At 50.0% G+C, this 15697-nt stretch overlaps 1 protein-coding gene across 1 annotated transcript in view; it reads right to left on the bottom strand.

Moving 5' to 3' along the window:
• The window catches only part of LOC149326383 (uncharacterized), a 101155-nt gene that overhangs the window by 41734 nt on the left and 43724 nt on the right, over positions 1 to 15697 (bottom strand). The window contains exon 2 of the mRNA XM_089564557.1: positions 13023 to 13146. Within this exon, the coding sequence (XP_089420683.1) occupies positions 13023 to 13146 (124 nt within the window). The remainder of the gene's footprint in view (positions 1 to 13022; positions 13147 to 15697) is intronic.

Raw genomic sequence — 15697 nt, 5'->3', positions numbered from 1 at the left:
ACCCCTCGAGCAAAAAGGGAGGGCAGACAAGATGGCCGGATCGTAGTAAGGCTTCAGTCGCTGCACGTGAATAGTCTCACGCCCACGGCAGCGGAGGTCGGCAGGAGGTGTGACAGGCTCGACGACATAGTTCACTGGAGAAGTCTGTTGAATTACACGGTAAGGGCCTTGGTACTTTGCGAGCAGCTTCTGGGACAGGTGCGGAGCGGCGGGAGGAACCCAAAGCCAAACAAGAGCGCCAGGGGGGAAGGTGTTGACCGGCTGGAGGCTTTCGCTGCGAGATTGTTGACGGAACTGGTGTTCCGACGTAAGCGATCGCGCAAGGCGCCTGCAATCTTCAGCATGCTTCGCTGCTTGCGACGCGGTAGTAGATTCGGAGGGATCAGGGCTGTACGGGAGGATAGTGTCAATCGTTGAAGAGGGCTCACGTCCATGGAGAAGAAAGAACGGCGAGAATCCGGTGGTGGTCTGGGTGGCCGTATTGTAGGCGGAGGTAAAGAAAGGGAGGACGTCGTCCCAATTAGAGTGGTCTGACGCAATATACATTGATATCATGTCTCCAAGAGTGCGGTTGAAGCGTTCAGTGAGACGGTTAGTTTGCGGGTGGTAGGCACTGGTGGTACGGTGTAGAGTCCGACACTGTCGTAGGAGCGCTTCGACAACTTCGGACAGGAAAACGCGGCCCCGGTCGCTCAAAACCTCGCGGGGCGCGCCGTGACGTAAGATCAGGTGACGGAGAATAAAAGTGGCTACATCACTGGCAGTAGCGGTTGGCAACGCTGCCGTTTCTGCATAGCGTGTCAGGTGGTCGACGGCCACAATTATCCAACGATTGCCGGTGGCGGTATAAGGAAGTGGTCCGTACAAATCGATGCCTACGCGGTTAAAAGGTCGGCTTGGACTTGGTATTGGCTGCAGCGGAGAAGATGAACGGCCGGGAGGAGATTTGCCGCGTTGACATTGGTAACAGGAGCGGACGTATTTCTGAACGTAGGAATACATGCCTCGCCAGTAGAAACGGAGGCGAAGTCGTTCGTACGTCTTGAATACACCGGCATGAGCGCAGTCAGGGCTGGAGTGATAGAATGCACAGACTTCAGGTCGCAGATGGCGTGGAATTACAAGCAACCACTTTCGCCCGTCGGGGAGGTAGTTGCGACGATATAGCAGTTGGTCTCGAACGGCAAAGTGGGGCGCTTGGCGACGAAGAGCTCGAGGCGCTGAATGCCGCAAAGGTTGCGACAAATAAGCCTGAAGAGAGGTGATCCAGGGATCTTTTTGTTGCTCAGAGATCATGTCGCTGAAGCATAGAGAAGACAACAGAGCCTCGGATGATGAAGGCGTCGAAGAGAGATTGGGTGGCGGGATAGGAGATCGGGACAAAGCATCCGCGTCAGCATGTTTCCGGCCGGACCGGTAGACAACACGGATGTCAAATTCGAGGAGCCGGAGAGCCCATCGAGCAAGGCGGCCTGTGGGATCCTTGAATGATGATAACCAACACAGCGCATGGTTGTCCGTGACGACGCTGAACGGGCGGCCATACAAGTAAGGGCGAAATTTGTGTAGTGCCCAGACAACGGCTAGACACTCTTTTTCCGTAACTGTGTAGTTGGTCTCCGCCTTCGTTAAAGTCCGGCTGGCATACGCGACGACGTATTCATCGAATCCGTCTTTGCGTTGAGCGAGCACAGCACCGAGACCGGCACCGCTGGCATCAGTGTGCACCTCAGTGGGTGCGGCGGGGTCAAAATGTCGCAGTATGGGCGGAGAGGTGAGAAGAACCCGCAGTGAGTGGAAGGCTTGGTCGCAGTCCGATGACCAGTGAGACAGCTCAGACTTTGTGGTCAGAAGGCGGGTTAAGGGCGCGGCGATTGAAGCGAAGTTGCGTATAAAGCGGCGGAAATAACAAACAGAGGCCAATGAAACTGCGGAGTTGCTTCGCAGTCGTCGGCTTCGGGAAATCGGCAACAGCACGCAATTTCGACGGGTCAGGAAGCACGCTATCTTTGCAGACTAAGTGGGCCAAAATAGTCAATTGGCAAGCAGCAAAGCAGCACTTCTTCAAGTTAAGTTGAAGTCCAGCGTCAGAGAGGCACTGCAAAACTGTTTCCAGGCGGGTAAGATGTGTTTCGAAGTCAGGCGAGAAGACAACAATGTCATCCAGGTAACGGAGGGCGGTTTTCCATTTCAAGTCGCGCAAAATAGTGTCCATCATGCGTTCAAATGTCGCTGGGGCGTTGCACAAGCCGAACGGCATGACATTGAATTCATATAATCCGTCAGGAGTCACAAAGGCTGTCTTCGGGCGGTCACATGCGGCCATGGGAACCTGCCAGTATCCTGAACGTAAATCTAAAGAAGAAAAGAATGCGGCGCCGTGGAGGCAGTCGAGTGCATCGTCAATCCTAGGGAGGGGGTAAACATCCTTACGGGTGATCTTGTTTAATCGTCGGTAATCGACACAGAAGCGAATAGAGCCGTCTTTTTTCTTAATGACGTGAATGACGTGGCGCTGCAGCATGTCGTCGACTTGTTCTTGTATGACTCGGCGCTCGGTTGGAGAGACGCGGTAAGGGCGTTGCCGCAACGGTGCGTTAGCACCAGTGTAGATTTCATGGGCAACAGTATCGGTGCGGCCTAAGGACACTTGCTGGACGTTGAAGGAGCGACGGAACCGGTTCAGCAGCGCCAGAAGTTGGTCACGTTGAGCAGGCTGCAGGGAAGCATCGATAGCATTGGCGAAAACGGATGAAGGAATAGAATCTGGGGCCGGGCAAGGAGGGCTGAGGGCATTCAGCTGTAGTTCATTTGACGGAGACGAGACAGGGGTTATATCAGCGGAGTCGAGTGGTTGAGCGCGTCCCAGGCAGGTACCGGCAAGCACAGTCAAATTAAAGGGAAGCGGATTTGTAACAGGCACACACGTGACACAGTGTTTCACGGTGAGCACTGCAAAGGGCAGTAGAAGAGAATGGCGGGAAGCAAATACGTCGGATGGGGTGAAGAGGACGGTAGAATCCGGCAGCGAGCCACAAGAGACGGTGGCGACCACGGAAGAATGCGCAGGCACGTCCATCTCTTCGAGGACACAGAGTTTGTCAAAGACAGGCGCAGCGGTTGCTAGCGGTAGTTCAGAAAAAGCAGATAACTCAACTTCAGCGCGAGCGCAGTCAATAACGGCGTGGTGCTGAGACAAGAAATCCCAGCCTAATATGACGTTATATGAGCATGAGGGCAGCACAACAAATTCGACAATATACATTGCGTCCTGTATGTAGATCCGAGCAGTACACACAGCTAACGGCTCGATAGGGTGCGCTGTTGCAGTTCGAAGTGAAACGCCAGATAGCGGAGTGGTTACTTTTCGCAGTGAACGGCAAAGATGAGCAGCGATGACGGAAACGGCGGCTCCAGTGTCAACAAGAGCGTGGGTAGCAACACTTTCGACACGAAGATCAACAACATTAGCTGGCGACGTACGAGGACTTGAAAATTGCGACACAAATGCAGTTCTTGTCTCGGGAACTGCAGCTAATGGTTTTCCGGAGGTGGAGGGCTGGTGCGGCGGCGCATCGGAGAAAGCGAGCGACGACACGGTGAAGGGGTCCGACGTGTGTTGTAGGGCGGGCTTGTTGTCGTGAATGCAGGGGGCGATGAGTCGGAAGGTTGGTAAGACCGGGAAGCACCATACCGGGCGTCGGCACCATACCGGGTTTCGGCACCATACCGGGTTTCGGCACCATACCGGGTTTCGGCACCATAGCGGGTTTCGGCGCCATACCGGCGACCATAGTAGTTTAGCCGGGGTGGTGGATCGCAAGGCGGGAGCGTGCGGCGGCGACAGTGCCGCGCGACATGGCCGGGGATGCCGCAGGCGAAACACACAGGGCGGTTGTCTGGAGTGCGCCAGCGGGTAACGGCTGGCGGCGCAACCGGGAGAGGAGCAGACGTACGGGCCTGCGGTGGGTAGGAGGGGAAGTTGCCTGGAGAGCGAGTAACGGCTTCGACATACGTGAGCGGGGCTGCCGGTGGGCTTGGCTGGCAAGCACGAGGGACAGCTTCCGCAACGTGCTTCTGGATAACACCACGTATTGCGGGAGCAAGCGGAGATGACTCCTGGGTGGATGGAATCATGGAAAGCTGCCGCGCGACCTCCTCACGTACGAATTCTTGACTATGATGCAGTAGCGTGGAATCAACGCCACCCGTGAAACTCGATAAGCTCTCGTCTGAGCGTCTGACGATGATCCGCTGCCGCCGCAGTTCGTCGAAACTTTGGCATAGAGCAATCACGTCGGTGACAGTGCGGGCATACTTGGCCAGCAGCATGTGAAAAGCAGACTCATCGATGCCCTTCAGGATGTGTTTAAATTTGTCGCTCTCGGGCATCGAAGCATTCACTCGATGGCACAGGTCGACGACGTCCTCGATGCAACTAGTAAACGTCTCGCCTGGCTGCTGTGCACGTTCGCGCAAGCGGTGCTCGGCGCGAAGTTTGCGTACCGCTGGGCGGCCGAAAACGTCCGTGAAAAGTGTCTTGAAGGTCGTCCAGTTAGGCAAGTCGGCTTCGTGGTTCGTGAACCACAGCTTGGCTACTTGTGTCAAATAAAAAATGACGTTATTGAGCTTGAGCACGTCGTCCCATTTGTTGTGCGTACTCACGCGCTCATAAGCTCCAATCCAGTCTTCGATGTCTTACTCATCAGTGCCGCTGTAGATGGGGGGGTCACGTTGGCGTATTGGTCCGGTGCACACAATGGGAGACGCCGAGGGCGCGGGTGCTTGACCAGGCGTCGCCATTGTAGCGGTCCCTGTCGCTGGCAACTTGCTGGAACGAAGTTCCAGGTCGCTCTTGCGGGTTCAGATACCCCGCAACCGCCACCAATTGTAGCAAGGGGGTATATTTGGAGAACCTGGTGAACGTGGTCACTGAGCGCAGCCGTCCTGACGCTGCTCCGCTGACTCTGCCTCGACCTCCTCGTCTTCAACTAGTCGCAGAGGTCTGCTGCGGGTCATCTTCTTCATCACACAAAACAAAAGATTATTTCAGAACCACTGCGCATGGACACGAGAAAATAGTTAACATTGGACGGGCGCTGTGTTGAGTGGAATAATCTGGATCAATTTTCTCCTACTATGAACAAGCTTGTCTGTACAGAAATTTTTAACCGCACACCTATTCCTTTCTACAGCGCGCCGCGTTGCCCTCAATTTTCAATTTAGACGAATCTTTTTCGTTAGCCTCCACACATATGCACTATAGGCCATTACCGGTATGATATAGCGGTTATACACTTTATCTTGAGGGATACTGGTAAACTGACATTCATGATCTGAGTGAACATGCGAAATGAGTTCCACCCCATTCCTACCCTTGTAGTTATTTCGCTGCCGTTGTCCCGACCTGCAGTCAATATACCTCTTACTAGTTTCAGCTCCTCGGTACCAATCGTGAACTTTGTTACCTTTTTTTACCTTTGTAAAAATGTCACATTTAATTACGTGCCCGCTTGGACTATCGGCCGCGCAGACATTTCACTGCCAAAAAAAAAGACCGCTTAGGCTACCCACCGCGCACATGAACTGCTCAGGTGCCTCTTAAATTTGTCCTTGAATCCGGCGTCAACGGCCGTGTGCTATGGGCAGGATTTGACTAAGAGGGCAGACTAGCAGTCGTTTTATTGATTTTGGCACCTACTGAGCAACAGTATTTTCGTCGTTGTCCAAAGATATTTCGCAGCAGGACAGCAACTAGATGAAAGCAGAAAAGCTAAGGCCACGTATGGGCGCGATGCTTTAATAAGATCTTTTATACAAATACAATTAAAACTTGTTTGTATATCAGATACCGATACAAGAAACCGAACCAAAATTGATTTCAAATACAGATATTCGATACTGTATCGTCGATACACCGATGCAGCACTGAAACAGCTATTATTAAATCTGGCAATATTGACGCTAGCGCTACAGAAGACGAAGACGTGAGGACTGTAAGAAAAAGGACAACGGAGTTCTTATCCATCGGACTCGGCCCCGGACGTTCTTGGGAGCCTTCCAAACCGCCTAGAGCGTTAGCGCGTCTTTACACCGGCGTGACATCTGGTGTAGGTGCGGGGTACATCTTTCATGTACCGGACGCCCCCATCAAGCCGCGATTCAAGCAGAGGTCGACCACCCCCGGTAGACACGCCCGTTCACCAGGGCAGCCGCTGACTACAAGGCCTATCTCCCGAGTTCGGGCTGCTCCCCGACCACAAGTCAACAAGGAGTACCGGCGTTGCTGCAATGAATCCTCCAGCATCAACTGCGCCAGTCCTTCTCCACCACCATTGGGATCCGCCGCGTTTCCACGGCCTACCTCATGAGGACGCCGAGGACTGGCTGGACCAGTTCGACCGGGTGGTCACATTCAGTTCTTGGGATGGGAACTCAAAGATCCGTCGGACTCGGCCCCGGACGTTCTTGGGAGCCTTCCAAACCGCCTAGAGCGTTAGCGCGTCTTTACACCGACGTGACAATATTATCTGCTAAATTCATGAACTTTTATTGTATCTGACATACAGCATTGTATGGAACACTTGAAAGGGGGCAAAAGAATCTGGCCAAAGAGATTTCCCCAGTTTTTTTAGCTCCACTGTTACAGCATGTGGCTGCGTTACAACTTGAGCATTGCAATGAAGCCATGGTGACATTGAAATAATCAAATCCATAAAGTGGCTAACAAAACTTTGGTTAAGGCTAATGTTCTTCATGCGGATCGGTCACTGAGCGCTTTATTACTAATAACCTAAAAATATTTCCAATGCTCTTCGTTTTTTACCGCATATTTACCGGTTCCCTCTGCTTTTGCCCTGTGCTAAAAGATGAAAGCTCCATGCGTTTGGCGAAGCTGGAGAGTTATTTCCCCATAACTGTGTTCAACAGACATTTGAAGGTGAATATTCTTTTTTTAAGGCTAGAACGGAAAGAACAGACAAAGGATGAAAGCAAAACTTATTAGAAAAGCCTATCTTGCTAATCTCCCTAGTTTATACATTTTTTTACTTCACGGTACTAAGATCTTTCACTGAAACCGTTGGTCCTAAAAGAGCCCCGCCATGCAGCCGAGCTTTAAGCGAAGCTAATGGAAAAAGCCTAGGCACACAGCAGCACATGAGCACGTTTCCATGATTTATTTTATGAAGGTGGCACGTTAAGGCCATAACGTTAAGGGCCCCGTTCAGTTGATGTGCGTTTAGACTGCATTCATGACTCGTGGAGAAGGTGGTTTGGTTTGGTTTGGTTTGGTTTGGTTTATGGGGTTTAACGTCCAAAAGCGACTAAGGCAATGGAGACGCCTTAGTCGAGGGCTCCGGAAATTTCGACCACCTGGGGTTCTTCACAAGCGCATTAAATTGCTCTGGTAAAGAGCCCCGTAACGATCACACAGTACAACGGTGATGGCGTCACTACAGAATTTCTCACTGGTCATGCCGACATTCACCACCATTATGTAGTGCATCTGAAAAAAGAAACAGAAATGGGCTAAAAACAAAAACTGTCGAGCCGGGACTCGAACCGTAGCCCATTGGTCTTCGGCCACCGAAGAACCGTTTTTTCCTTATTGCGTTGAAAGAAGTGGGAATAAAATACAGTACAACTCAGGTGATTCGTTACAAATGTGCAGCACTCTTAGCTAGTAATGAACGCTCAGACTTTTTTAGTTGCTCTAGATACCGAAACAACAATCTAATTTCATTATCGCAGTCTGTGTCCTTCATTACGTCATGGATTTTCATCGTTCGCTAGACTTTTTTAAAGAGAAGTCTTGTAAGCAATAAACACTAAAATGTAAGCATAATACAATAAAAAATAAAGCAAAATAAAGAACGCATCCGTGTCTGCGACGTGATAAGCAAAGAGGTCCCCCGGCTGTCAAAGGGACCCGTTTACACTATGACGACATACTCTACAGGCGGATCTTAAATGCCCCCCAAATTGTTATCAGGTGACAAAAATGAAGCATAGCCACGTCGACTCGAGGATGCTCGAGGCTTAGTTAAGAAACTCAAGTTTCACTACAGTATCAAGAAAACTACAGCAAGTTGTAGTGTTGTAGTCCTGTTAATGAAATGAATGCTTCAGCGGATGCCATTGACGCCGCCGGCAAAGATGACCCCAGTCAACCACGTTCGGATGAGTGTGTGATCGTTCTCCTGCTTGCAATGTAATCAACAAATGTTCTGTAAGTTGCAGAACATAAGTGCAAAAGTGTTCCGTTTCTGTTAGCAGCTAACACAACTTGAAATAGACCGTGAAAGAATGTAATTTCTACCATAACGGTGAGCCTGTCTGTCTGATCCTTCTGTTACGGAGTGCGCACAAGCTCAACACTTCTGTACCAGCCGAGAAGAAAGACACCTTCGGGGCTCTTGAGGACGACATCGCTGAGAGAGTGCGTGTAAGCGTCTCTGAGCCTCAGGTCGTAGAGTACCTATCAGCGCTGCACAGCTGTTAGTATACCTGCCCGTAACATTTAGTGGGCCTGCTGGGTGACGTCATCAACCACCTAGCGTGCACCCACAAGCTTAATCTACGCAATGGCCGTCGCCTTGGTACGGTGGCGATGACTACCGAACGGCTGCATCCATGCCCAGAGCACCGACTGTCATCCTGGCCGACCCCCGTGATCCGGGCCTCTTCTGTGGCACTGACGACGTGGTTATCGAGTACTGGCTCTCGCTTCATTACCGTTCCAGCAAGCATAAGAGGTGTGACGGTACGCTCATGCTTGCGAAGGTTATAATTTACCTTGCCGGAACCGCAAGCGTGTGGTCCGAAACCAAGGACGATCTTTGATCGTGGAATTTATGCAAACAGAAGCTCTGAGACCTGTATGGAAAGCCTCTTGGACTGCAGCTCACCGCTAATGAGGAACTTTTTGCTCGCGTCCAATCTTCCATGCAATCCTGCGTTTCCTATATTTAGGAAGTCCTGCTCCTGTGCAGAAAGCTGATAAGGAAATTTCGAAGGCAGATAAGGAGGGAGACATAAAAAAGGCGTTTCTGACGACGCCTTCATCCTTCTCCTGTATATAGACTGCTCCACAGCTGATTCCATTCTACAGCTGTGCCGATGCCTTGAGCAGGCAAACACCAGAAAATTTAGCACCATTTTGATCATCTACCAAACCAGCTGCCAGCTCCTCACGCGAGGATCTACCCACCTTGCGGCACCTTCGAACCCTGAAAACTTGACCCGGATCGTGCGCCGTGAAATAGAGGCCCTCACTCCCATTGCCTCCACACCGCCTTTGCCGGACAACACGCTGGCTACTCTATCCCTCATTCAGGCCGTTATTCGCCAGGAGGTTGCAAATATGAGCATGTCCTCTAGCCGCACACTGGAGAACCTGTATCAAGACCCGTCTCTTCTGTGGCCGCTACCGCTACGCCTGCAAACGCCTTCACGAAAGGCTCCCTGTACCGCGCAATGCTGGTGAATGGCATGCCCCTGACGATCGGCCAATCTGATTCGCGTCCTTACGGGTTGGTCACACCTCTGGTCATTGCGGCAGCTATTGCTGCACGCCTCCACGCCCTTCTCTTACGGTGACGGTCGTGCCGACTACGGAGGCCGCCGTTTCTTACCCAGCTCCGAGACCGCTTCACCTGCTCCTAAGCCGAGCTTTTCAATTTTCCAGCAAACCCGCCGTTCTCGTTCCCCTCTTCCTCGCCGCAGCTCCTCCCCATCTGCCGCGGGCCGCTTCTCGGGAAACTAGGCGACGCAGCTCCAGGAGGTGACGCAGCATTAATGCCCAGGAGTGCGAATCTTCTGCTGGCGTCTGCTTTTCCTTGCCATCTCCTAGACGCCCTTGTGGATGATGCTTATGTCCATACCCTCATTGATGCTGGTGCCGAAGTATCCGTACGCAGCTAATCTTTTCGCTGCGACCTTAAGGAAGTAATGACCCCTGCCGCTTCGCCCTCAGTTCGCCTCGCAGATGGCAGTACTGTTACCGTTACTGGAATGAGTACTGCCACAGTCACTGTTGGCGGACATTACATCCCGGTTTTTCTAACCGTCCTTAGCCAGTTCCCTCATGACGTGATCCTCAAGCTGGACTTCTTAACAGCTCACCGAGCTCTTATCGACTGCTCAAGCGGCCTTCTTCGACTGGACTTGTCCCTATGCTCTAACACCCCTTCCAGCTCTACCCGCCTTCGATCCACGAAGTTCGCTTGCCTGCCTCTTGGCAGCTGTCTACCTCTCTATGCACACTTTTCCGCCTGTTCCTGATGGCGACTATGTCTATTGCCCCTTGCCGATGCTGTTTACACCATGAAGTCGTTCTCTCGCACCTCCTCCTCGCGTCACCCAGAACAGCGCTTGGCTTCCTGTCCTTACTTCAGTTCGTGCCGAAGGGATTTCGCTCGCTGATTTGTCGCCTTTGGCCGCCTGAATCGTTTTAGGTCAAACATCTGCTCCGCCTTGTCACACTCCTCCGTTATCCACCTCCGATCGCCCTCTTAGATCTGCACAATAGCTGCACAAGAGCACGAGAGCTGAGCTCCAAATAAGCTGAACATATTTACCACCTATTGATGTCCTACAGTATCATTTTCGACTTTTTAACTCGACCTATGTGAAACGTTTGCTGTGCCTCACCCGATTTACACCAGCGATTCCAGTCCTATACACGGAGGCAGTAATGTGTATCTCTTTCTGAAAGCTGCATCATACACGGAGAGCTCCACAAGGTGCTGGCGAACGTCATTACTGAACCTTTCAATAGCCCCCGGAATCCCCTTTGGTGTCGTTAATAACACAGCTCAGAATTGGCGCTTGTGTCCACTATTGCCATCTTAAGAAGTCACCAAGAAAGATGTCATTCCTTTGGCACGAATTCATGATGCCCTGGATTATTTAGGCAGTGCTCGCCACTTTTCCCCCGCTGACCTTCGTAGCGCCTACTGGCAAATCTCTGTCGACGAAAGGGACAGACAGAATACTGCTTTTGTTACCCCAGACTCTCTCTACCAATTTAAAGGAATGATTTTTGGGCTTTGTAGTGTTCCCTCACATTTTCACTCATGATGGACTTCTTGCTCTGCGCCTTTAAGTGGACAACTTGTCTTTACTTATTGGACGGCGTCATTGTTTTCTCGCCAAGATTTGAAAACCACATCCTGGACTTTCGCCCCTCTTTGCGTGCTTCCGCTGCGCTGAGCTTATGATTAACTTAAACAAATGCAGTTTTTGTCACCAGAAATTAAAAGTCCTAGGCCGCCTGGCTGACACTACTAGCGTTCAGCCCGATCCCCACAAAGCTAGCTCGCGCTGTCATTGGCTTTCCCACTCCCTTTTTGCCCAGTGATGCGAGCAATTTCATCGGACGCTTTCTCCAGCCCCATTGCTGTCCTCGCTAATTCACCTGCCCTGGCCCACTTGGACCTTTTTGACCAAGGTATCGAGTGTCGTTAAAATACACCATGCACTAACAATGTATTTTCGATACCGACATGCCGATACTTTCATTTTTGGCAAGAGGTGCCTAATATCGATAAACAAAGGGTATCGAAATACAGTATCGAAGATACGTGTATCTTGAATATGTCTATTCACGCGAAGACGGTGAACATGAAGATGTATGCATCTTCGGTACTGCCCATGCCTGATTCGAGACCTTCGCATTATATGGTCGCCACAACGTCCCGTTACGAGTACCTCAACATCTTGCATTATGCCAGGGTGAACGCATAGCATAAAGTCTACTTCATGTTTAGTCTCTCCATTGGGGCGCTTCAAAAACTTTTCCTGTGCTCTGTTTCCGGAAGAAGGTCTTGAAGATCGATAAACTATTTCTCTCCATGAACTCTACGAATTACTCCACCTTGCAATTCCTACACCACTGACGATACTCGCCCACTGCCTGCATCTTGCTTACCGGCATTCATGCCTGTCAAGCATACAGATGGAAGACTTGTAATCAGGGCGTTTCTAATTCTTGAATGACTTTACCTTCAAGCCGATTCGACCATAAATTTTGAGGTAAAAAAAAAGCGGTGCACAGTTGCACCCATGCCTTCCCAAAAATATTTCAACATCGGCACGTATCTGTACCAGAGTCTTTTCGACGTATAAGACAACTTAGCTTACAATACGAAACTGCTTAATGAACTATTATGAGTCAGTTGACTGATGAGAAAAGATAACAGCTCAAATATTCTTCAAAATGGATTTTTTTCAGCGAAGTGGGTCTCGTCGACCTCTGCAGCGCTCGAGTGAAATCATGCAAAAGACCAAGTAGTCTTATTAGCGCAAGGTAAAAACGCACTGAATTGTTTGTTTGACAAGTGATAGTTGCGCAGTTCGTTAATTCTACGGTTTAAAGGAGAGGTGCCAAACCTCACAGTACTCGCCCATAAAACACTCTTAAACAGATTTCACACTTTTTCGTGCTTATTGCAGCAGACCACGGCCGTAAATGACAGGTCTCTGGTGCCTCAATTTTCTTAGTTGAAGCACCAGAGTGTAAACAACAAGTCGGGACATTAAGTTCAAAACAGCCGCTTCCATCAAACATGGGAAGTCAAACTTGGAACAGTTATTGATGTTCGGATGATAAAGCATGCACATGGAAACCAATCTGATGCACTCCCAGATGAAAGCAGGCATACCATTTGCAACCGAAAGCCATTGTAAATTATTCCTATCACACCTTATTCGATGACACCACATGACAAACAGAAAAAAGTTTTAAGAGTTTAGTCACAAAGAAAAGAAAAGAATGCGCGAGACAGGCATCTGGAGCTGTAGATAAATGTGTGCTTATGACAAAGATTCAGCAATTCCAGGTGTTTCAGCTTCACCGTTTTTAAAGCGGCACTTAGTCGGCCTGAGTGAAGCTTCAAAGCTCCAGTGTGGCGATTTGGTCATAATGCACTTCTCGTACGCTGGAATTGAGGCCTCTTTTTTAAGCATCAGCTCAGGATAACCCCAAGAATGAAACAAAAATGACCAGCTGGTCGACGTACGTGGCTCGGTGTAATTGGTGGCTTTGTTCAGAGGGCACGTGTAAATATGGTGCATGAGCATGTACGGCTCCACCTCGTGGTCAGGAGAGAAGGGGCATTGCTTCAAGCCTTCCCCACGGCACGACTGCAAAGGAGAAAAGAAAGCCGGAACACATGCTTCAAAAGAGAAAAAATGCAATGCTCACGCTACCCGTGCTCAGATAGTTAAAGTCAGCTAAAGCTCGGTACAGAGAGCGCTAGCACGCGGTTACCCCTGATGCCGACGATGCTTTAGACCGCTAATTGTATCCGTGTCAGGATGTCACCGCTGTCACTGCTCTTATCTCTACATCGGAAAGTTCATATATCGTACAAAAGCGCCAGTAACGTGCCTATAGAAATCCATTCACGCCTTCTGTCTAAAGGTAAGTCATCGGTATGACGTAGGGAGCTGTAAGCATGACCATCGACGATCATAACGCTGGTGCCTATGCTGTTCACAGCTCCTTTTCCATTCCACCACCGTCTTCACACTGCAAGCTCGGCGTCAAGCTAGCGCGATGCCCCGTCGACCGTGTGCTGCGCCTACCCTTTTCGCTGGACTCTGAAGAAAAAACTGCCATGCGACCTAGTTGGTGCAGCATCTTGCAGACATACTGCGCAGAAATACGACGGACGCACAAAGGACCGACAAACAAGTGGCGACTCGCAGATTAGCGTTCGTTATTTGTAAAACACTCAATATGGTGACAAAACTAACTGATCCAAGTTTCAAAACATACTAAAAAAATGTGCGCACAAAACAACATTGACACAGAAGAAAGAAATGAGGCGAGATTAGATATGACCACTGCCTTTCACGCAGAAGAACTGACAGCCCGCAACACGTTCTTATAGATAAGAGAAACTTCTGACACCATTCTAGTCAGTTTATTAGGATGGCAAAGGGAATAAAAGAATCCCACCCCCTTCAATACAGGCTTTGCGAAATTTTAAGACGTCCTTCCGAAAGATAAGTTGCGTTCTTGCAAGCGTACTGTCGGGGTCTTATGTCGCCAGGACGCGTCATCGGGAACAGAAGCTGATAGCTCTATGATTAGCCGCTGCCTGCAGACCATACTTGTCGAGGTGAATTCGGACTCGCATGCTGTCATGTGTAATAGTGATAGCAGGCATGGATAGCAGGTGCTCGCTAACAAAGATCACCGCTATTAGCCAAAATCATTTGGCGCGCGTCCTGAAGAATTTTGTCCCCCATAGTACATTTCAGCACCATCCAGTTTGTCGGAGATAGATTAGGGCAGAAAAAGATATATTTTATTTTTCGTAAAAATAAAATATCACCGATAAAAAAGATCAATTAGGTATTTCTGAGTATATTTGGAGGCAATAACAACCGTGTTCATCCGCCAGGAATTGTTGGGAGCGCTACTGTTAGCGTTCAGTCCGTTTTTCATCTTTGTCCTTTCATGGGCACTTCCAACTGCGGCCACTTTCCGTCTCTTATAAGTTATTAATGGCTTGCGATCGTTTTAAAATGACATATTCTGTGGTTACATGCATTGATGCACATATTCATAAGTAGTGCGTGGAGAGGTCAACATAACACGATTAAGCCTGCTGAAATGGTATTTGTTCGCGACCAAAACTATCAGATCAAACTCTACCAGCTTTCACTGGCTTTGACAGTAGAGCAATCTACGCGCACACAAGTTTTGTACAGATACAGGAAAAGGGCTGATTTCTGTTTTTAGATCTTCCCAGGAGACATGCGAGAACAGGTAAATGGTGTGGACAGGTCGCGGAAGGAGGAGACCGATTTCAATAGAAGAATCCAAGTTCTCTTCGAGCGGAAACGCTGGGATTCGTTGTATGCGTCGTCCGAAACGCAATTATATGAACAATCGTCATTAACTTTCCAGGCTAAACCACAGGAGCGGGAACGTAACGACACGGGGCTAATTCCCCGCTCGTGGAATTTTTCTTGACTGAATTCAAGGTATCATGAGCAAAAAGTTTCATCGGGGCCTTCTTGTAGAGGTTATGCTTCCATAGGCACGCAAGAATCTGGGATTTAGATGCGTTTCCGCAAAACTAGGATCTGAAACATTATTCTAGGCTTCTCAAAAATTCGTTGTAGAAGAGGGCGGTGAACAATTTGGACTGACCGAGGGAGTCTGCTCAGATTGTTTGAATTGAGAAACTTCGGGCAAGCATCCCGTGTTGTCCGAGGGACAGAAGCGCGACTAGCACCGAACAGAAACTAGACCAGCGGCTCAGAAAGTAGGGAAACATAGTCTAGACGTTCACTGACAACTTAACATGTGAATAAAGTCCGACGTAACGCGCTCGCCCACGCTGCTTTACGTTGGCGAAAACAACTGCTAATATAGTCCGACGCTCTGCGGCGCCAACGTAACCGGCGGCTGCCAGCGCGCCCCGAAGTACCCGGCGCAGATCTAGCTCGTGCTCTATTCGCGCGCCAGAAGAGCCGACAGCGTCGACCCACAATGCATCGCACAGAGAAAAATGGCTGATGCCTCCCTGAACATGAGTGGCGCCGGCGGCTCGAACGTTGCACATGCGTCGGATGGCGTGGTGGAGAGGTTCATCGAAGCCATAAAACGACACCACTGTGTGTATGACAACAAACGACTCGATTTCAGCGCGTGGGAACAGATACGGCACAGCAGCGC

Source organism: Amblyomma mixtum, chromosome 10 (assembly GCF_055824585.1).
Source record: "Amblyomma mixtum isolate Tamu chromosome 10, ASM5582458v1, whole genome shotgun sequence".
Classification (NCBI taxonomy): domain Eukaryota; kingdom Metazoa; phylum Arthropoda; class Arachnida; order Ixodida; family Ixodidae; genus Amblyomma; species Amblyomma mixtum.
Note: the sequence above shows the minus strand (reverse complement) of the source record. Positions and strands in the feature narration are given on the sequence as shown.